The 22,146-nt window shown below is 43.6% G+C and overlaps 1 protein-coding gene and 1 long non-coding RNA gene across 3 annotated transcripts; one reads left to right on the top strand and one right to left on the bottom strand.

Annotated features, from left to right (window-relative positions):
* Window positions 1-51: 51 nt before the first annotated feature.
* DIABLO (diablo IAP-binding mitochondrial protein) lies at window positions 52-17,019 on the bottom strand. 2 transcript variants are annotated; one of them, XM_039252929.1, is made up of 6 exons: window positions 16,882-17,019; window positions 15,894-16,020; window positions 11,499-11,630; window positions 10,641-10,751; window positions 10,365-10,461; window positions 54-803 (listed from the first exon to the last, which is right to left on the bottom strand). In XM_039252929.1, exons 1-6 carry the CDS (start codon window positions 16,929-16,931, stop codon window positions 607-609), a joined length of 714 nt encoding a protein of 237 aa, XP_039108860.1. In that variant the 5' UTR covers window positions 16,932-17,019; the 3' UTR covers window positions 54-606. The 2 variants fall into 2 exon arrangements, with proteins under 2 accessions (XP_039108899.1, XP_039108860.1); XM_039252968.1 differs by lacking the exon at window positions 15,894-16,020 and having other exon boundaries at window positions 52-803; window positions 16,882-16,995.
* Window positions 15,914-17,803, top strand: LOC120245923. The gene is made up of 2 exons (XR_005531938.1): window positions 15,914-16,016; window positions 16,878-17,803. It is a non-coding gene; the product is annotated as an uncharacterized LOC120245923 (long non-coding RNA).
* The last annotated feature ends 4,343 nt before the right edge of the window (window positions 17,804-22,146 follow it).

Here is a 22,146-nt window from a genome sequence, read left to right as displayed (position 1 = left end):
GCAAAACAAAATTATTCTCCTTCAGAGACCATAGAGGAAGAAGGAAATGAGGCGTGTGTTGGAATATGTCCTGTTGAGCACCAGGTAAACACTCTGCATTCAGTTTCTTAAGAAAAATGGACTTTTGGCTCCTGGGCCTCTGCTGTCCTTACAGGCAAAGGCGCCAGATCACAGAAGGGATTAGAAATACTTAAAAAGAAATCTTATCAACAGGCTCCCCATTCCCTAAAAACCTCACTTCCCTATGGAGGGAGCAAAGACTAAATCAGATTTAAAAATGTGAATTCGACTGCAAACAGGTTAAACTGCTACGGAACTTGTGGGCATGACAAAAAAAGGACCCCTCTCTCTGGCCAGGCTGCTGAGATGCTCTAGGTGGGAGGTAAAAAGATGACCGGCGGTTGGGAAGCTGTGGTGAGTGAGGGAGGGTCAAATGGTAAAGAGGGTGCACGCTAAGAACCAGGTCCGTAGGGAAAGGGGTCAGGCACTCACAGCTATGGCCTCTGGCCCAGTGGGCCAGGGCAGGACCTGCTGCCGCCTCTGTGTGCAGAGAAAGCCATGCTCATCCTGGGCCGGAGCCGGCAGACGGGGCGGCGGCTGAGGCACTCAATCCTCGCGCAGGTAGGCCTCCTGCTCCGGCTCGGGCCTCTCATCCCCTTCCTCCCGCGTCTTCTGCCGGAGTTCCTCTGTCTGTGCTTCTGCCAACTTGGTTTCTGCTTTCTGTGAGAGCTGGCGCACCTCCTGCACCTGGGACTTCACCAGCTGAATATGATTCCTGGCAGTTATAGAGGCCTGATCTGCTCCTGCCAAAGGATGGCACAGTTAGGCTGAGTGGTGCAAGGCCCTGGCGGACACGAGGAAAGCCCGGGGCTCCGTGGCTGCCATCTGAGCCGCTCTTGGAGACACTCCCTGCCCACCCTCTCTGCACCAGAGAGAACTGTCTCCACATTCAGGTCTGCGTATTTCTCCAGCTAATTCCCACAGTCATCTCTACAGCCACACAGCTCTGAGTATAGGCGTCTTCTGAATTTACACAAGTAATCAATCCATTTCTTTTTGAGAAATTAATAGCTCACTAATTAAATTGTCAAAGACCTCTTTCATCAGCCTACCTAATCTTTAGAGATAACCTTTGCTGGAAGTTCAAAGAACATCTTTCTCATCTTTTGTACATATGGAATGCGTAGAGAAATATTTTGTTACTTTAAATTCATATAATGGCACAAAAGGTGTTTATTGAACATATGTTGCAATTTTGCTTTTTCTGTAAACATGTTTTTGGGCTCTATCATTCTGTTTACCTACTACTCGTATATTTCATCATAGATATGCACACTTCTCAATTCATCTAGAGAGGATCTGGGTGGTTTTTTTCTACTGTACTATAATAAGAACCTTCAGTACAATGTTAAAAGCTAGCGGAGAATAGCAAGGATTTTATTTTGAACTTGATGGGAGTGCCTCTTAGTTCATTAAGTAGGGTTACTTAACCTATTAAAATTGTATTTATAATTGTACTTAGATTTTTTATTTATTTATTTTTATTTATTTCTAGGAGAGAGAGAGAGAGAGAGAGACAGCGTGAGCAGGGGAGGGTCAGAGAGAAAGGGAGTCACAGACTGAAACAGGCTCCAGGCTCTGAGCTGGCAGTCAGCACAGAGCCCGATGCGGGGCTCGAACCCACGAACCGCGAGATCATGACCTAAGCGAAAGTCGGACGCTTAACCGACTAAGCCACCCAGGCGCCCTGTACTTAGATTTAAATCATAAATGGGTATTAGATTTTACTGAAGGCTTTTGGGACCTATATTGACATTACATGGCTGGCTTTTCTCCTTTAATCTACTGTAATCTCTAGTAAATTTATTGATTTTTTTTTTCAGTGTTGAAGTATCTTGTATTTTGAAGTAAATGGCTATATGTGAGTTTCATGTATATTCTCAAGTGACACTAACCATAGTTTTTTTTTGTTTCAGTACTGGCCTAGTGTAGTTGGAGATGGGGCCTATGCTAGCTTTATACAATTACAACACTCGGGAGGCTTGCCATCATTTCCTATACACGGATATACTTTCTGTAACAGGAATTATGTTCCTTAGAGATTTGATAAAGCTCTCCCACAAAACAGCTGGATTTAGTGTCTGCCTTTTCGGGCACAAAATCTTTGAATACAATTTCAACTTTTATGGTTATTGGGATTCTTCTTTGGCCAATTTGGGATTTCCATGAAAACTATAATATTGCTATAATTTAAAACTCTCCATATCTATAACAGCCGTTTTTAAAAATTTTTTCCAGAGCCCAATGCGGGGCTCGAACTCCTGAACCACAAGGTCATGACCTAAGCTGAAGTTGGCTGGTTAACCAACTAAGCAACCCAGGTGCCCCAGTTAATAGCCCTTTCTAATGTTACTTTTGCCTTCTAAAAATTCATACTTGCCAAAAAAATTTTCTTTTCACGGAACCAGATTTTGCCCCCTTTTTAAGTTTGAGAGTGAAAGTACATGATCAGCAGAAGGCAGAAAGGGAGAGAGAATTCCAAGCAGGTTCCACACTGTTTGCCAGGAGTCCGAGGGTCTTGAACCCATGAACGGTGAGTTCATGACCTGAGCTGAGATTAAGAGTTGGATGCTTAACCAACTGAGCCCCCAGGCACCCTGATTTCTGCCTGATGAACTATTTTTAATCTTCGTTCACCTTTTATTTCATTTGTTCTACACTGCCTGGATGTAGAGTCCCCTATTTCTAAATGGGTTACAAATTTAGTTTGTTTTCAGTACTTGGTACAGTGAATATTCCCTGTCATTCATGGCTGTTCTTTGAATTTCTGGCATCCCTCTTTAAAGGTGTCCAGGTCTGTTTAAGAGCTTCATCTGCAACTCTGGGTCTGCTGCATACTGCTCTTTGTCATCACCATTCCAAATATTTTTACATTTCTATTTTGATTTTTGGTCAGAGATGGGGGTAGGAGAGATTTTGCTGAGTCTCTGCATAAAAGCAGTTTTTGTACATCCTCTGTGTGTTTGAAAAGAATGTATTTGGAAGGGGGATAAAGTTTTATATTTACTATATATACTTGATTAAGCTTTTAAAAATCATTGTTTCAACACTTCGTAGCTTTACTTTTTTTTTTTTTTTTTTTACATTTTTTGGTCTTGATCTGTGAGTCTGAGATGTGTATTAAACTTAACTTCTCCTTGTAAACCTCAATTTTGCTTTATTACATTTTCATGATCTACTTTTGTGTTGAATAGTGATATAAATTATATATACTGAAATTTACTGATTTACTGGTATAAATTACCATATTTACTGGTATATATTATAAAATAATTTAAAAATCACCTATTATTCCAACATCCATATTAGCCTTTTGGTTCATTTCCTCTAATATTTGTGCTCAGTATAGTTTTCTGCCATATTTTTTCTCATCATCCTTCTTTCCATCTACATTTCTTCTACGTTGTTACTCTATAAGTTTGAGATCATACGGTACGTACAGTTTCATTTCCTACATTTTATTGAAGTGTAGCTAACAGTAGTTTTGCATGTACAACATATTGGTTTGATAACTGGGTACATCACTCAGTGCTCACCTCCGTGAGTGTAGTCACAATGTTGTTACAATATTATCGACTCTGTTCCTATGTGGTATTTTTCTTCTCCATGACCTATTTATAACTGGAAGTCTATACCTCTTAATCCCCTTTATTTTGCCCATCCTCCCCACCCACCTCCCCTCTGCCAACCACCAGTTCTCTGTATTTAAGAGTCTGTTTTGTTCGTTTTTGTTTTTTAGATGTCACAAGTGAAACCACAGGGTATTTGTCTTTGTCAGACTTATTTCACTTAGCATAATTTCTAGGTCTATCCATGTTGTCGCAAGTGACAAGGTTTTATACTTTTTCTATAGCTAATATTCCATTATGTATGTGTGTGTGTATCTTTATCCAGTCATCTATGGATGGACACTTGGGCTGCTTCTGTAACTTGGCTATTATAATGCTACAGTAAACAGGGGTGCATGTTATCTTTTTGAATTTGTGTTTTTATTTTCTTTGGGCAAATACCCAATAGTGGAATTAGTGGATCATACTTTTAATTTTTTGAGGAACTCCATACTGTTTCCCACAGTGGCTGCACCAATTTACATTCCCACTAATAGTGCATGAAGGTTCCCTTTTATCCACATCTTCACAAATGATGTTTTAAATTTATTTGAGACAGAGAATGAGTGTGTGCAGGGGAGGGGCAGAGAGGAGAGAGAAAGAATCCCAAGGAGGCTTCACACCCAGTACAGGGACCAATGCAGGGCTCAAACTCATAAACTGTGAGATCATGACCTGAGCTGAAATCAAGAGTTGGATGCTTAAATGACTAAGCCACTCAAGTGCCCCTATTTCTTGTCTTTTTTGATACAAGCCATTCTGACTGGTATAAGGTGATATCTTGTGATTTTCATTTTCATTTCTGTGATAGTGATGTTGAGCATCTTTTCATGTGTACATTAGCCATCTGTAGGTCGTCTTTAGGAAAATGCCCATTAAAAATTTTTTTAATTATTTTTTTAATGTTCCATTTATTTCTGAGAGACAGCGTGAGCAGGGGAGGGTCAGAAAGATAGGGAAACACAGAATCTGAAACAGGCTCCAGGCTCTGAGCTGTCAGCACAGAGCCCGATGTGGGGCTCGAACCCACAAACTGTGAGATCATGACCTGAGCCGAAGTCGGAGGTTTAACCGACTGAGCCACCCAGGCGCCCCTAAAAATGCCTTTTTTTAACTGGATTTTTTCGGGGATTAAGTTCTATGTTATTTTGGCTATTAACCTCTTATCAGATACATAATTTACAAATATCTTCTCCTATTCATTAGATTGCCTTTTCGTTTTCTTGTTTATTTTTGCTATGCAAAAGGTTTGTATTTTTGTGTAGTCCCAATAATTTATTTCTTCTTTTGTTCCCCTTGCCTGAGGCAACATATCCATACATATATTGCTAATGGTGATGCCCGAGATTACTGCCTATGCTTTCTTTTAGGAGTTTTATGACTTCTGACTTCTGGTCTCACATTTAGGTCTTTAATCCATTTGAGTTTGTTTTGTATGGTGTAAGAGAGTGGTCCAGTTTTTTCATCCTTTGGCATGTAGCTATTCAGTTTTCCTGGTACCATTTGTTGAAGAGACTGTCTTTTCCTCACTGTATATTCTTCCTTTGTTGTAGTTAACTGACCACATTAATTGTGGGTTTATTTCTGGGCTCTCTATCCTGTTCCATTTAGGTTTTTGTGCCAGTCCTACACTGTTTTGATTACTATAGATTTATAGTGTATCTTGAAATCTGGGATTGTGATACCTCCAGCTTTGTTCTAGTTTCTCAAGATTACTTTGGCTATTCAAGGTCTTTTATGGTTCCATACAGATTTTAGGATTATTTGTTCTAGTCCTGGGAAGAATACTATTGGTATTTTGATAAGGATTGCATTGAATCTGTATTTGGGGTAGTATGGATATTTAACAATATTAATTCTTTGGGGCACCTGGGTAGCTCAGTCGGTTAAGTGTCTGACTTTGGCTCAGGTCATGATCTCACCGTTTGTGAGTTCAAGTCCTGCATCAGGCTCTCTGCTGTCAGCACAAAGCCTGCTTCGGATCTTCTGTCCCCCTCTTTGCCCCTTCCCCACTTGTACTCTCTCTCAAAAATAAACTAAAAACATATATATTCTTTCAGTGCAATGGAAAGCATGGTAGGTTTCCCCATTTCTGGTATCTTCAGTTTCTTCCATCAATGCCTTATAGTTTTCAGAGTATGCTTCCTTTGCTTCCTTGGATAACTTTATTCCTAGGTATTTTATTCTTTGAGGTGCAACTGTAAATGGGTTTTTTTTTTTTTTAAACACCGAGTATGATGTTAGCTGTGGACTTTTCATGTATGGCTTTAAATATATTGGTGGATACTCCCACTAAGCCCACTTTGCTAAGTTTTTATCATGAATGGATATGATATTTTGTCAAATGCTTTTCTTTGCATCTATTGAGTTTATCATGTGGTTTTTATCCTTCTTCTTGGTAATGTGAAGTATCACACTGGTTTGCAAATACTGAGCAACCTCTCATCCCTGGAATAAAGCTCACTGGACTTTGATGAATGATTTTTGTAATGTTGTTATTGAGAATTTTTGCATTTGTATTCCTCAGAGATACTGGCCAGTTGCTTGGGATTCTCTCTGCCCTTCCCCCAACTCATGCTTTGTCTCTCAAAAACAAACTTAAAACTTAATAAAGTCTCTTTCTGACAGAATTATTGCTACCCTGGCTTTTTTCCCCCTCATATCATTTGCATGGCATATGTTTTTCCATTTCTTCACTTTGTTTATAGTTGTCTTTAGGTCAGAAGCAAATCTCTTGTAGGCAGCATAAATAGGTCTTTTTCTGTGTCTCTTGGAGCACTTAGTCCACTTACATTTAAAGTGATTATTGATAGGTAGGTACTTACTGCCATCTTGTTTTCTGGTTTTTATACTTCTTCTCTGTTCTTGTCTTGTTCTTTTCCCTTGTGAGTTTGATGGCTTTTCTAATTTTTATTTTTGAGAGAATGCAAAAGGGTGAGGGGCGGAGAAGAGGAGGAAACAGAGGATCCAAAGCCGGCTCTACGCTGACAGCAGTAAGCCTGAGGCAAGCCTCGAATCCCAACTGCAATATCGTGACCTGAACTGACGTGGGACACTCAACTGAGCCACCCAGGTGCCCCTGATGGCTTTAATATTTTCTCGTGTATTACACGTTTTTGATTTGTGATCACCATTTGGTTTATATATAACATGTTATGTGCATAAGAGTCTATATTGATAGCTGTAAGCACTAAATTTTTACTCCCTCTCTACATTTTATGTATATGATATTTCACATCTTTTTGTATCAATTTTTATTATGTGGTTTAACCTCTATACTGGCTTTGTAAGTGAATAATCTAATACTTTTACCTTTCATAACTTTCTTCTAGTTATGGACTCCCCCCACCCCCACCCCTTAAAGAATGTCCTTTAACATTTCCCATAGGCTGGTTTAGTGGTGATGAACTTTCTCTTCTTCTATTGTGAATAATCTTACTGAGTATTCTTGGTTGTAGGTTTTTCCCTTTTAGCACTTTAAACATATCATGCCACTTCCTTCTGGCCTGCAAAGTTTGTGCTGAAAAATCAACTAATAGCCTTATGAGGTATCCCTTGCATGTAACTGTTTTGCTGCCTTATTTTTTAATGTTTATTTTTGAGAGAGAGCAAGTGAGCACGGGGGAGGGACAGAAAGAGGTAGGGAGACATAGAATCTGAAGCAGGCTCCAGGCTCTGAGCTGTTAGCAGAGTCCGACCCGGGGCTTGAACTCATGAACTGCAAGATCATGACCTGAGCCAAAGTCAGATACACTTAATTGCGTGAGGCACCCAGGTGCCCCATACTTTTTGCCATTTTAAGTTTATGTCTTGGTGTGGATCTCTTTAAGTTCACCTTGTTAGGGGCTGTTTATGCTTCCTGGACCTGAATGTCTGTTTCCTTTTCCATTAGGGAGGTTTTCTGCCTTCTTCTAGCTCTCTTCTCCTTCTGGGATCCCTATGATGTGGATGTTCTAATGCTTGATAAGGTCACCAAGTACCTTTAACCTGTTTTTACTTTACTTTTTGCTTTTCAGCTTATTTTCCATTACCCTGTCTTCTAGATCACTGATCCATCCTTCTGCCTCCTCTCATCTTCTGTTGATTCTGTCTAGTGTTATTTTTTATTTCCATTGTTGTATTTTCCCTTTGTTGAAACGGAGCTCATTCCCTTTTTCTCAAGTCCAGTGAGTATCTTTATGACAATCACTTTGAATTCCTCATCAGGCATATTGCTTGATGACTGCTATCTTCTCGATATTTTTTATCTTTTAATGTTTTATTTCTGAAAGAGTCAGCGTGAGGAGGGGAGGGTCAGAGAGACAGGGAGACCCAGAATCTGAAGCAGGCTCCAGGCTGAGCTAGCTGTCAGCACAAAGCCTGATGCGGGGCTGGAACCCACGAACCGTGAGATCATGACCTGAGCCAAAGTCAGATGCTTAACCAACGGAGGTACCCAGGCGCCCCTCAGTTCAGCTTTTTATAATTTTCAAACTTCCTACACCATTTTAAGTATCTCTGTAAATCATCTTAGCTGTGGTTATTTTTTTGAACATATTCTTAGCTATTGCAATTACTGACGTTGGAACTTGTTCATTTTACTTTGCATTTTCTTTATTTCTTTTAAAACTTCCCTGCCTTAATTGACTTTATCAAGTTTTCATTTGTTTAGCAAGGTCTAGTGTTAAGCCAATGTCTATTTCTTTTTAGCATGCTTTCACTTCTTCCCCAAACTCACTTAAAAATTTAACACTCGGGGCACCTGCGTGACTCAGGTCACGATCTCACAGTTCATAAGTTCAACCCCATGTCAGGCTCTGCACTGACAGCTCACTCTGGAGCCTGCATCAGATTTTTTGTCTTTTCCTCTCTCTCTGCCCCTCCTACACAATTGTGCGCTCTCTCTCTCTCTCTCTCAAAAATACACATTAAAAAAAATTTTGACAGAACTTTTGACAAGTTTTATTAAACTAATTTATTCACAAAGCAGTTTTCCAGAAAGCATAGTGACTGGTAAACTTTTGAGTCTTTTTGGGTCTGAAATAAGACTTGGCTGGATATAAAATTCTAGGTTACTGATTTGTCACCCTGCATCTAGAGTTGCTGATAAAACTGATTCTTAGTTTTTTTAAAGGATTTTTCTTTGCATATTTCATTTGAGCCTTTTTTTTTTTGGCCATGATTTTAAATTGTGAGCCTTTTTAATCAGTTTTATGAACGTGTCATTTTTCCCAGATAATGCTTATACTTTACTTTCCCCTTTCTCTAGCTCAATCTAAGCCTGCCTGGATGATGAAGGGTACCTGGGAATGTCCATGCTGGAACACCTCAGCAAACCTCCCTGCACGTCTCCCACCTCTGCTGTGGCCCCGCTATAATGCTACTTTCACATATTTGCTGTTTCACTCTTCATTCTACTTCTGCTTTTAGTTCACTAACAATTCAGTTAGTGAATAATCAGTTACACCAATAATCCATTGGTTAAGCAGGTGACTCTTGATTTCGGCTCAGGTCTTAATCTCAAGGGCCTGCTTGAGAGTCTCTCTCTCTGCCCTTCCCCGGCTCATACTCTCTCTCAAAATAAACATTCAAACAAATGTATATTGTATCCGTTTTAAAGATACAGCACTGGAGCTCCTAGTCTGTTATCCCGAAGTCAGAAAACAAAACAGCTGACCCTTGGCTTTTAGTTTGAAATGAATTCAGGTAAGATTCAACTAATTTTCTTTAAAATATTTTAAATTAAAAACCATTCAGCTCAAGCCCACTGGATGGATAGTGAAGTTCAAAAAACATCCTAGTGAATGGGATACAAAAGTGGAGGCATCAGAATTAGGCTGAATCCCAGTCTGGCTGCTCACTTACCACACCACAGCATCTCCATGAATTTCTTAACCCTCTGTCTCCATTTTCTTCATTTGTAAAGTGGGGAAGATCATCCTCAAGCTCCTTAAATTGAAAGTGCCTATAAAATGCTTACTACATATACTCAATAAATAGTAGTTATTACGTGTCCAGGATTTGCCACTGACTAGGATTCCAAGTTTCAGTAAGGCTCACACATATTGATAATCTCAAGTCTCCTCCAACTCTGTCCTTATATAACTAGTTATTCATAAATATCAGTGTTATAAAAAGAATAAAATGTTTGGGGTGCCTGGGTGGCTCAGTTGGTTAAGCGTCCAACTCTTGATCTCCACTCAGGTCACGATCCTGAGGTTCGTGGGATCAAGTCCTGCATCTGGTTCTGCATGGACAGCACAGAGCCTGCTTGGGATTCCCTCCATCTCTGCCCCTCCCTCGCTTGTGTTCTCTCTCTCTTTCAAAATAAACAAACTTAAAAACAAACTAAAAGAATAAAATGCTTAAAAATCTGGGGTACCTGGGTGGCTCAAGTCATGATCTCAGGGTTTGAGCCATGCATCCAGCTCTGCACTGAAAGCATGGACCCTGCCTGGGATTCTCTCTCCCTCTGTCCCTCCCCTGTCCCTCTCAAAACAAACATAAAAAAAAAAAAAAAGCCTAAAAATCATTTGGACACCATCATTTTCTAATCTGCAGCAGTTGCGCCATTTTCTAGACACAGACCACCTGGCGATTGGAGATGGGGACATTTTTTCAGAGTCAGAGACACGGGCCTTAGACTAATCTAAACCTCTCATTTTACAGCTAGATGAAAAGTCACATGGCACACTGGTAGTGACAACTGGAACCTACCAGTCTGGTATGCAGCTTCTGCCGCCATCTCTGAAAGACTAAGTGCAGTCATCCAAGTGGTTTCCAACTTCAAGTATTCTTGTTGTTTTGAAGTCATCTGTAAATTAAACACAGCACTTCAGACAACAAGAGGAGGTTAAGAATCACATTAAAATGGACTTATTCAAAATAGCAGATGCAGAGAACAGTTACTGATTAGACACCTTAATTTAATCATTTAGATACCAGAATGAGGTAGGGGCACTAATATGGAAATGTCTAGTAACTTTTTCTTACCTCAACTCTGGCTCCTATGATCACCTGCCACACTTCATCTTCCTCCTGCGAATTCATTTTCCCAAGTAAACTTGTATATTGTCGGTACAAAGAAATTAAGGTATAAACGGCCTACAAATATAGAACACATAAGTCTGCGTAAAATAGGTGAGACATACTAGGATTAGTGAGATTCACATGTCAAGGAAATAGAGTCCCGTTATAGCCAACGGGCTCTTCAGTCCTTCCACCTCACTGAAACTGCACTACTGTATGAGGCAGAAGCATTATCCTAGGACCTAAGTGTACCCACTAGTCCACTTCTGTGTTTTTAAAAGACTGTGAGCAATTCTGACAGAGAAGGTAGGAGAAAAGCTCAGAAGGCCGAGGGGGAAAAGCTGCTGGAAAATAAAGGTATAATAAAACCTGTAAATGATACCCATTAGCTCAGATAAGAGGCTTTGAAACTATTCCCACAGAGAAGGCCCTGGTGCTGCAAGAGTTAGACTCTGGTCCCCTTTACCCCTAACTGAACCCAGTCAGTTTTATTCTCTTGTCTTATACTGGGAGGCTATATGTAAAGTTGTTTTGTTTTGTTTTTTAAAAGAGTTCCTGGAAAAAGTCTAAAAACCACTGACTTAGGTCAAAGGCTCAGCCAACATTTGTACAGGGTCACAGAGTGAATATTTTAGGCTTTGTGGGCCCTATAGGCTCTGTTAAAACTATTCAATTCACAAAAGCAGTGATAGACAACATACAATGAGTCTGGCTACATTCCAGGAGAACTACAAAAACAGGCATCAGACTAGACTTGGGCTAGGGGCAATAGTTTGTTAACCCCTGGTTTAAATGACCAAGACTTCACAAGAGGACACTTACCTTCGTATATTCAGTGATTGCTTCAATAAATGCATATGTGGTCTGAGAGAGAAAGGTGGAGGTGCTATCTGTTACCAAAGACACAGCTCTCCTCATTAATGCATCATTACTAAGAGAATGAGGCTCCGATTTCTGAAAGACACAAACATTTTCACTCAACTTCTCATCTAAAGCTCCAACCGAGAATTTCATCATAGATGGCCAAGGGAAAATACCTGTCACACTGCAACTGCTTCTGTTTTCTTTTGAGGCTCTATTTTGGCTAATAAGGACAAAAAATGGAAAGAATTCCAGAATATACTTTGTATCTACTTTTATTCCTTATGCTCTCCTCCAAAAAGCCACACACTTTATATGACATAGGTCTAGTAATTATAACCAACAAATTTCAGAAAGTTGTGATTCATTCATGAACACAGTGCTAGATACTTGGGACATGAAGATATATATATATTCTCTGTCCTCAGAGATTTCAGACGGGGAAGGGGAGGAGCAGGGGCTAACAGAGAACTTGAAAAATTGACACAGGTACCACAGGAGCTGTGGCAGAAGTCTGTACAGTGGGGGCACACATAAGAATACAATCTTCTATGTTGAATGAAAACAGCTTAGAAGAGCCTTCATAGAGTTGATGAGGATTAAGCAGAGTCTAAGTACATAGGTGGATGGAGGAGAGCAATTCTGAGCAGTATAGTCATGGGCAGGGCTGGGGACTCTCCACTCTGACCTCAGCTATTATAAAGGGGAAAAAAAAGGCCAATATAACTTCTCAAGAGTTAAGGTAATATGGCCACCTTAACTAAATATAGGTCTTCCCTGCTTTCACAAAGTTTGTGTTAGCCACTTTTCTTTTAAGAAAGATCTACAGGGGCACCTGGGTGGCTCAGTTGGTTGAGCGTCTGACTTTGGCTCAAGTCATGATCTCTTGCGGTTTGTGGGTTCAAGCCCCACATCAGACTTGCTATTGACAGTGCAGAGCCTACTTTGGATTCTCTGTCCCTTTGTCTCTGCCCCCCCCACCCCCGCCCCCTGCCCCATTTGTGGTCTCTCTCAAAAATAAATAGACATTTAGGGGCGCCTGGGTGGCTTAGTCGGTTAAGCGTCCGACTTTCGCTTAGGTCATGATCTCGCGGTTCGTGGGTTCGAGCCCCGCGTCGGGCTCTGTGCTGACTGCCAGCTCNAAATCTGGACTATGAATGCCCAGGCGTTAAATTATCCATTTCCTTTCGCTAGCTGAGGTAATAAAAATCACAATTACAAATGCAGTAAACCGCGCATGTCAAGATGGATACATTTCAGGAACATAATATTGATTTTTAAAAAAAAACGCAAGTGGCGGAGAAATACGTTGGGTATGATTCCACTGTTAAAAGTTTATAAATAGGGGCGCCCGGGTGGCTTGGTCGGTTAAGCGTCCGACTTTTCGCTCGGGTCATGATCTCGCGGTTCGTGGGTTCGAGCCCCGCGTCGGGCTCTGTGCTGACTGCCAGCTCGGAGCCTGGAGCCTGTTTCAGAGTCTGTCACTCCCTCTCTCTCTGACCCTCCCCTGCTCGTGCTGTCTCTCTCTCTCTCTCTCTCTCCTAGAAATAAATAAAAATAAATAAATAAATAAATAAATAGACATTTAAAAAAAAGAAAGACCTACATTAGTACCTGATTTCAATAACCAAAAAGGTGTCTGGAGAGAATTTTCAAGTTTACAAACAAACAAAGAAAAAGTATTACTGTACTAATGTCTCTCATGAAAAGCAAAGTGGCATAATGTGAACTTTTGGAAAGACACTGCTTTATGCTGAATTACGAAAGGCTTCACAGGTCATCCCTGACTCTGCCTTTTCCTTCCTCAGCACAGCACTGATTGTATCACAACAAAGAGACCAATTCCTCCAAGTGGATGTTGTCCTGTTTTTGCTATTTAGACTATAAACCCAGAGAACTGCTGCCTACTGAAAGTAGCCATCAAGAAATATCTCTGATACATGAACAAATCCAGAATTTTATTTACCATATTTATCTTTCATTCAATCAAATAAGCATTCATTATGTACCTTGCACTCAGGGGCTAGAAAGACTGTAAAGAATATTGTTTCTGTCAGTGGAAGCTAATTTTTAAACATTCTCACTTACATCTTCACAGTTCACTTTACAAAGCATTTTCACTTGTTCCTTACAACAGTCCATGTATTATCACTTCTTTTCTACAGATGAGGAAATGAAAACTCAGAAGTTACATAAACTTTCCCAAAAAGCCACATATCTAGACTTCAAACTACATTTTCACCAAGTCTGTTCCCTTTCCATTATGCTGTTGACTCAGGAGAGCACCATAGAGATTATCATCAAATATCAAAAATACAACACAAGGAGTCAGAAAGAGGGAGATCACTGTTGGCCAGAAACTCTGAAAGGCTTCAAAGCCAGATGGGACTCGGGCCTGAAGACAGACAGGATGAGAACTGTGTCAGGCAGCCCGGGGAAGAACTAATGAGAAAAGATACATCTGTTGCACACAGGGGATGCTCACGGATCTAGCCTGGTTACAAAAGATGGCACAAGGAAGGGGAGACCAGCGAGGACGCTCGCGTGCAGGGACACACAATGGAGAGCCACTGCAGGTTTTAAAGAACAGAAGTGCAACTGCCATTCCTATAGGATAAGGACCAGAGGCTCCTGCCACGTGGCCTAGGACTGAGGAACTGGGGCTTAAGAAAGGTGTGTGAACTGAGAAAGGACAAACCCAAAATATTCTTTTGCAGGAAGAAAGGCTGTCTTAATTATCGGCAGAAAATGGCTGGCTGTTCAAGTAAGGGTCTTAGGATTACGAGCAGAGATGAGGTTTGGCGTGAGGAACAAAAAGGTGCAGGCTCATGAGTAAGCCTCGGAAGATGCTGACAAGACTTGTGGTAAGTGGCATCAATCTTTTTGTTGTGATAAACACACATATAAGTTTCAGAAATATTTTTCCAAAATGGGGTTTGCTACTTTAATAGCAATTTAGCTCTTTCCCATAAAGCATATGACCAGTGATCAATTTAATAAGGTACCACTTTCATATCACCTGTCTGCCTAACACCTGGATGTCTACTGGACATCTTAGACTGTCATTTCCAAAACTCAGTTCTTGATTTCACGCTCTCAAAACCCACTCCCCTCTACTCCTATAAATGGCAACTCCACTCTTTCAGTTGCTTAGGCTTTTACATTTTTAAATGTTTATTTATTTTTGAGAGAGAGAAAGAGAGTGAGCACAGGAGGGGCAAAGGAGAGGGAACAGATGATCCGAAGATGTGTCTGCACTAACTGCAGAGAGCCTGAAGGAGAGCTCGAACTCACAAACTGCGAGATCATGACCTGAGAAGTCAGATGCTTAACCAACTGAGCCACCCAGGTGTCCCCGCTTAGGCTTTTTAAAAAAACCTCCACACTCAATCCATCAGCAACTCGTGCTGACCACATTTGGTCCACGTCTTCCACTAAACTGTTGCCCACCTACTCCAAGCCTGGACTAGAACAACCATCTCCCATTGGTCTTCCTAGTTCCACACTGCAACGCTTAAAAACTCACGTGAGATTAACAGCCTTGTGTTAAAATCCTCTGCGGATTCCTTTTCGGAATAAAATTGAAAGCCTTACAATACCAAAGAGGACAAAACACAGTTTGATCCTCAGCCACTTTTCTGGCCCCATCTATTATGCTCTCTTTCTCATTCCACTCCGGCCACATTAGCCTTTTTTTGGGTTCATCAAACATATCAGATATACACCTGCTTCTACTCCTTTATACTCCAGACTTCCTTCTGCCTGGCAAACTCCTCCCAAGACATTACCATGGCTCATTCTCTCAGATCATTCTGATCCCTATTTAGACATCACCTTCTGAGGGGGGCCCTCCTGGGCTACCCTATCCTACCTAAAACAAAACAACTCCCTCCGAGCACTCCCTATTCTCTTACTCTATTTGTTTCCTGCACAACACTGATCACCTGGCATTTCTATTTATTTTTTGCCCCCTTCTTTTCCCTAGAATGTAAATTTTATGAGAGCAGGAACTTTGTTTTGTTCTTATATTTCTAGCAATGGAATATTAAAGTTGTTCAATAAATGTTGTTGAATGAAAGACTATTCTGTTGATAGATTAGAATACCCTTGTCTTACTCCTCTTCCCTCTTTATACAATTTGACATACTATTCCTACCAAATGGGACCATTAAAATGGGAATATTAACATATTCAGCTATGAAGAAATAATGCTGGTATACTAGAAAGCAAACTGTCGCATGGGGGTGGGAGTACCCGGTAAAACTAAGAGCTTGTCTGATGGTGCAGGGCCGCCCAGCCCGGAGACGTCAAAACGGCACAGTACACTAAGAAACAGTGACACTACGGTATTTTTACCTGTGCAATAGGAACTGCACACAAGGTCACACCAAATCCAACTGCCACAGTTTTGTGCCATGGTCTTATCAATTCTGAGAAGCAGCGCTTCTTAAAGTTAGCCACGACAGGAACACACCGTCTGTACCTACAAGTCAAGTTTAATAAGGCGTAACTACCAATCTTTAAGTCTCTTCAATTCGTTTGCAGGGGTTGAAAACTCACACGGGGCCGAGCAGGAGCCTAAATGAAGAGTCGGGTCGGCCCGCCAGATGACAGGGCTCAGTGCGGAGCGCGTCGGACTGGAAAGCCCAGGACTCGATCCAAGGGGCAACCGCTACCCAACTCCCGTGAACCGCTGCCGCGCGGGGATGCGAGCCCGGTGGTTTCGGACTTTAACCAGCAGCAGGTATGGAAGTTTAAAAATTGGTCTCAAAGCTTTTTAAAAACCTCAGGCTAAAATAAACGCTTCTGCAGAGAGCATTCAGCCCCGGAACTCTGGCTGAGGCTTCCAGGTGTGTCGGAGAGTCCCCGCTAGGCAACACCTGGAGCCCGCAGGTGCCGCGAGGGGCGCTACGGCGTGCAGAGGGCGCGGCCAGCAATGCACGCGCGGGGATGACCAGCTCCCCTCCTGCCCTCGGGGGAAACTTCCTCGAACGGTCCGCTGCCCGCTAGGGCCTCTCCCCGATCTCCCTCCGCTGGTTCCGAGGGGCTAACGGGAACTCGCGGGCAGGCCGAGGCACCCCAGGAAGCCAGTCCGAGGTTGCGGGGCTTGGCCCTCGGCCAGGGGAATGACGGAAAGGCCGTCAGTGAGAAAGTCCCCGGGCTTGGCCTCCAGCCCCGGACACAGTCAGGAGGTCCTCGGACCTGAGACGGGCGGGACGCCGGGACTCGTCCGGCCGAGGAGCCAAACGCTGCCACCTAGGCGGGCGCTGCCGTCCTGGCCATGGCGGCCCCCGCGGTGCCTCCCACCCTGCAGTACTGCTCTTGTACCCGACCACACAGGTACCTGAAGAGGGAGGCTACGCTCCGCGACACCCAGGTCCTCAGAGCCGCCATCCCGCGGCAGCCGCACGCCAGACGCACACGCCGGAAGTGACGCCACTTCGTGAGCGAGGGACTGTGCGCGGCCTCTTCTTGGGTGGGCCTGGCCTCATGACCACACCCCCGCCCGAGAGAACAGTCTGGATTGGACAGTCTGGGGGGAAGGGGCGGGGCTTAGGGTAACGGCAGTAACGGCTGCGACGAGCGCCCAACCGCCGGAGCTTCCGCGCGGGACGGGGCGGGCCCTGGGCCTGAGGGCGCTGAGCGGGCGGAGCGGAGTCGGCCGTCGTGAGAGGAAGATGGACTCCTACGCGGGCGAGGCCTGAGGCCTGCCTCGAGAGGCAGTCCTGGCCTGAGCGCGAGACGCAGACTTCTTCCGTCGGCGGGTGGAACGGTGTCCAGCAGGAGGCGGAGCAGGGCGCCGCGGCGCCGGCGGCTGAGGGCGGGCACGAGGCGGGCGGGGCGGGGGGCGGGGCTGCGGGCGCTGTCACTTCAGCACCAGGAAATAGGTGGTCCAGCCGGCCAGCAGCAGCGCTCCGATGAGCACCGTGTAGCTGAGGAGCACGAAGGCCAGCAGCTCCCGCAGCAGCTGCAGCACGTGGATGGTGGACGAGGCCGGCATCGCAGCGAGCGGGAGGCCCGAGAACCTGCGGGGCGGGGGCATTCTGGAGTCCCTGGACGCGCAGAGACCGTCCCCCCGTAAGCCCACCCTCCATTGGCCACTCCGCAAGCGCTATGTGGATACAGGGGGACTAGGCTGGGTCCTGGCCCTCAAAAGAGTAAACACGCTGCCTAAGGCTGAGGAAGCCCCAAGTGCTGCTTTTTCCCTAACCACCATCTGAACGCCCTCTTTGCATTTACACTAATAGAAGTCTGTTAAACCAAAAGTTCCTCTTGTTCTTTGACTCCTAGTCTGGATCTGGGTTGTGAGGAGAGAGAAGCCTGTCTGTTCCCAGTCTCCGCTGCTGCATTAGTCTTCATCCCTGGCTCTCTCTTCCTATCCATCTCCTGCATTTTTAATGCTGTGAGTGCTGCTAATGGCCTAATGGAGTAAAGCTTTCTTTTCCCATCACTCCAGCTGCAGCCCCAGCTACCTGCGCTGCCTGGGAGGAGAAAAGGAGAGGGACCCATTTGGGTGGGAGAAGGCAGTAGGTCCTCACAGAAGCCCCTCTGCAATTCCCTGGACCCCAAGGCTTGATAACATGCAGAGTTTGAGAGTCTTTGCTTTATGGTCTGGCACACGTGCCCTTCTGGCCAGCCAGTATTGCGGAAGTGCCAGGAGGTGGGCATCAATTTGATTCCGGGCTTATCTCCTTCCCCACTGTCCTCTTGTGCATCTTCCACCGCAGATGGAATCAGTGGCAACAATCACAAACCAGCTTTTTATCTCCTTTGCTGTCCTGCCCAGGAGCTTCCCCTCAGATCCAGCCACTAGCTTCCTTCTCTCCCCATTTTACTCACTCAGCAAAGTTTCCACAACTCCTCCACTACAGCAGCTCCACGGTCTGGTGTCTAAAGGCAGGCGTGTGCGTATTCCAGTGGTCTCGGCAGAGCTGTGCGATATTCAGGCAGCAGCTGCGCTCACCAACTAGGTGTGGTCCAGAGACCAATCACAGTCTCCCCGTGGTCCCTGAGCAATCAGGGAGCTGCGCACAGCCCATCCCAGGCCAGGCGGGGCACTGGCAACCCTGCCTGCCCTCCGCCCATTTCACTGCCACAGCCCACAGGGCTCTAAGGATGCCTGCAAAGCTCCTGACTCAGAAGGGCTGAGCGAGTGGTACTCCAGGGGATTTTTCATGCCCCTTCTTGTCTTGCTTTTCTTAACACTGCGGGTGGGATATAGTGCGAATCCTTTTCTAACAACATTGAGAGGAACCCCGTCCTACTCTGAGTCTCAGAGGAGAAGAACCAATATACAACTTTCACTTACAACTTTCCAACTAAAGCAAAAGCTGTTGTCTTAAAAAACATGTGTGAGCATGCGTGTATGTGAGAAACAGGAGCTTAGAGAACCCAGAGCTCCTGGATGCTCGATTCTAATGTACAGAGTTTAGTAATTGAGAGATGCACTATACAGTCACCTTCCCAATGAGCCTACTTCTAATTTCAACTCCAGGTGTGATGTAAAGACAGCCAGTAGGGATGTCAGCAAATAACGAACAGACCCTTTCCCAGATGGAACAATGAAGGAAAAGCACAAACTTTGTGCTGCTTCTGATTATTATGCTTTTTATTGTAGTTTGTGATTAGAGACTGTTTTTTGACCTTTAAACTAGAAGGGAGTGTGGACATCAACCCTTTTATCAACATCATCATCCAGAAGCAAATGGCTCCTTAATTTAATCAGGGTCTGTTATTATCAAATCACTGCCCCGGCCGCAGCCTGGCTGAAAACAGGAGCAGAACATTATCAAGCTGCTCAGGAAGCCAGCAAGTAGTAATTGCTCCCCCAGAGAATTGGTCATCTGAAGGGCTTCTGTGTCCTGCCTAGTGACAGGAAAGTATGGCTAAGATTTATTTATACCCTCACCCCACACCACAACAACAGATGAAAAAGAGGCGTTGAGAGCAGGCTCAGCTCTGTCCCCTTGCACTCTCCTGTCCTTCAAATGGATGTCTCAGAGCAGTTAAGTATCCCAGCCTCTGTAGACTCTGGTCACCATGGAGTAACAGAAACTAAGAAACATTATGTGGCTTGGAACTCACACCCATTCATTTAGAAATAAGAGCAACTGGGGGCGCCTGGGTGGCTTAGTCGGTTAAGCGTCCGACTTTTCGCTTAGGTCATGATCTCGCGGTTCATGGGTTCGAGCCCCGCGTCGGGCTCTGTGCTGACTGCCAGCTCAGAGCCTGGAGCCTGTTTCAGTCTGTGACTCCCTCTCTCTCTGACCCTCCCCTGCTCATGCTGTCTCTCTCTCTCCTAGAAATAAATAAAAATATTAAAAAAAAAAAAAAGAGCAACTGTAAAAGTTGACATATTGCCTTTTTCTTAGATCACTGGCTGACAAAAAGGCATCCTCTATTTTCTATAGGAGGTCCTTAAACTCTATTAGTATAATACATCTGGCTTTAGAGTATAATTCAGTCTCCCCATGAGTTAGTCTATGCGATGCCACATTTCTATGCCTTGCCATCTTGACCGCAGCCTCTCTTCCTGTCTGCTTTAGACATTCAGTTCATTTGATATTTTTTTAAAAAGTATTTCTTCTTGAATTTCTGCTGAATACAAACACTTCTTTGTGGCAAAAGGCCAATCTTTAAAAAAAATATTTTGAGAGAGAGTACACAAGAGTGGGCAGGGAGGGACAGTGAGAGAGAGAGAAAATCCCAAGCAGGCTCCGCACTGCTAGCGCAAAACCTGATGCAGGTCTCAAATTCACGAACTGTGAGATCATGACCTGAGCCGAAATCCAGAGTCAGATGCTTAACCGACTGAGCTACCCGGGCACCCCAGGCCAATCTTTAAGGTACAACTGAGAACAAGAGATATTAACTATAATACATTTCTAGTGAGGGCAGAACTACAGCGGCCAACCCTTCCCAGTTCTCTTTAAAAATTAAATGTGCAATTTTTAATATTCCTTTTAACCATTACAGACACACCCCATTTAAAAATTTTTTAATGTTTATTTATTTTTGAGAGAGAGAGAAAGCACAAGGAGTGGACCGGCAGAGGGGGTGAGGGGGGACACAGAATCCAAAGCAGGCTCCTGGCTCTGAGCTGTCAGCACAGAGCCTGACACCAGACTCTGACTCATGAACCATGAGACCTGAACCGAACTTGGACGCTTAACTGAGTCACCCGGGTGCCCCAGACACAGCTCGCTTTGATGTGCTTTGGAGACAGTGTGGGCTTTTTTTTTTTTTTTTTAAACAATTGAAGGTTTGTGGGGGCCCTGCATGGAGCAAGTCGCCAACGCCATTTTTCCAATAGCATTTGCTCACTTTATGTCTCCATATCATTGATGCTCGGCCTTCTGGCTAAGATCAAGTGTGTCTCTGTGTCACATTTTGGTAATTCTCATGATATCTCAAACTTTTCCGTTATTATTATAATTGTTAGGGAGATCTGTGATCATCACTCACTGAAAGCTCGGATGATGGCTAGCATTTTTTAGCAATATTTTTAAATTAAGAAATATGTATGTTTTTAGACACAATGCTATTGCACAATTAAGAGACTACAGTACAGTATAAACGTAACTTTTATATGCACTGCGACAACAAAAGATTCACCCCCAGTCTCAGCATGCCTACATTCCCTTGCTCTAAAGTTAAACTACAATTCAAATGCTTCTCTGTTGGCTAAAATTCGAAAGTGTACATAAGATACGGAACAGTGCCTATGTATACTTCTTATCTGTGCAGACTTCTTTTTTATGGAGTTGCTGGTGTAGCAGAACTGTCTACCTAACTAGACAAAAGTCCAGACATGATGTAAACAATCCGCCCTCTCCAGGAATAAATGTACCATTCACATACCCTTTCTCAGTAAGGGCAGACTCCTTTGAGACAAAGGCTGCTTCAAGTATTAAGTGAACTTACACAAAGGTGAGTAATATATAATTATCCACCACTTTCTATTTGCATACAGATGAAGCAATTGATGTTTTTAAGTCTTCCGCTAAATGCATTTGGGAGCTGACCTAACTAGGCTCTGAGCAAGCAAGTATAGAGTCACGAGTGAATGTAGACACATGAGACACAACTGAGTATCTGTTCATAGGACAAAAACCCAGCCAAGGAGACCTGACCAGACTTGAATCGAATCCCGTGAGCCCAAAACATTGAGGGGCAAGGTGGATTTCATTCTCTAAGGCGGCTGAAGCTGATTACAGCTGGGGCTGGAAGGTATAAAGTAATCTCCCTGGGATAACAAGTATTTGAAAAAGGATTTTCTAAAACAGGAATAGTTTTTTTCAAAAAGGCCATTTTCCAAATACTGAAGGTCAAGGCCAAACTGAATGCATGAGAAGGAAGTCTCTTAAATAATGACCTTTCCTACACCTCATTCTTTTTTTTTTTTTTTAATGTTTTATTTATTTCTGAGAGAGGGAGAGAGAGAGAGAGATAGCATGAGCAGGGGAGGGTCAGAGAGAGAGGGAGACACAGAATCTGAAACAGGCTCCAGGCTCTGAGCTGTCAGCACAGAGCTCGACGCGGGGCTCGAATCTACGAACTGTGAGATCATGACCTGAGCCGAAGTCGGATGCTCAACCAACTGAACCAC

The sequence above is a fragment of the Hyaena hyaena genome, unplaced genomic scaffold, assembly GCF_003009895.1.
Source record: "Hyaena hyaena isolate Hyena2069 unplaced genomic scaffold, ASM300989v1 scaffold_0, whole genome shotgun sequence".
In the NCBI taxonomy this organism is placed as follows: Eukaryota; Metazoa; Chordata; class Mammalia; order Carnivora; family Hyaenidae; genus Hyaena; species Hyaena hyaena.
Note: the sequence above shows the minus strand (reverse complement) of the source record. Positions and strands in the feature narration are given on the sequence as shown.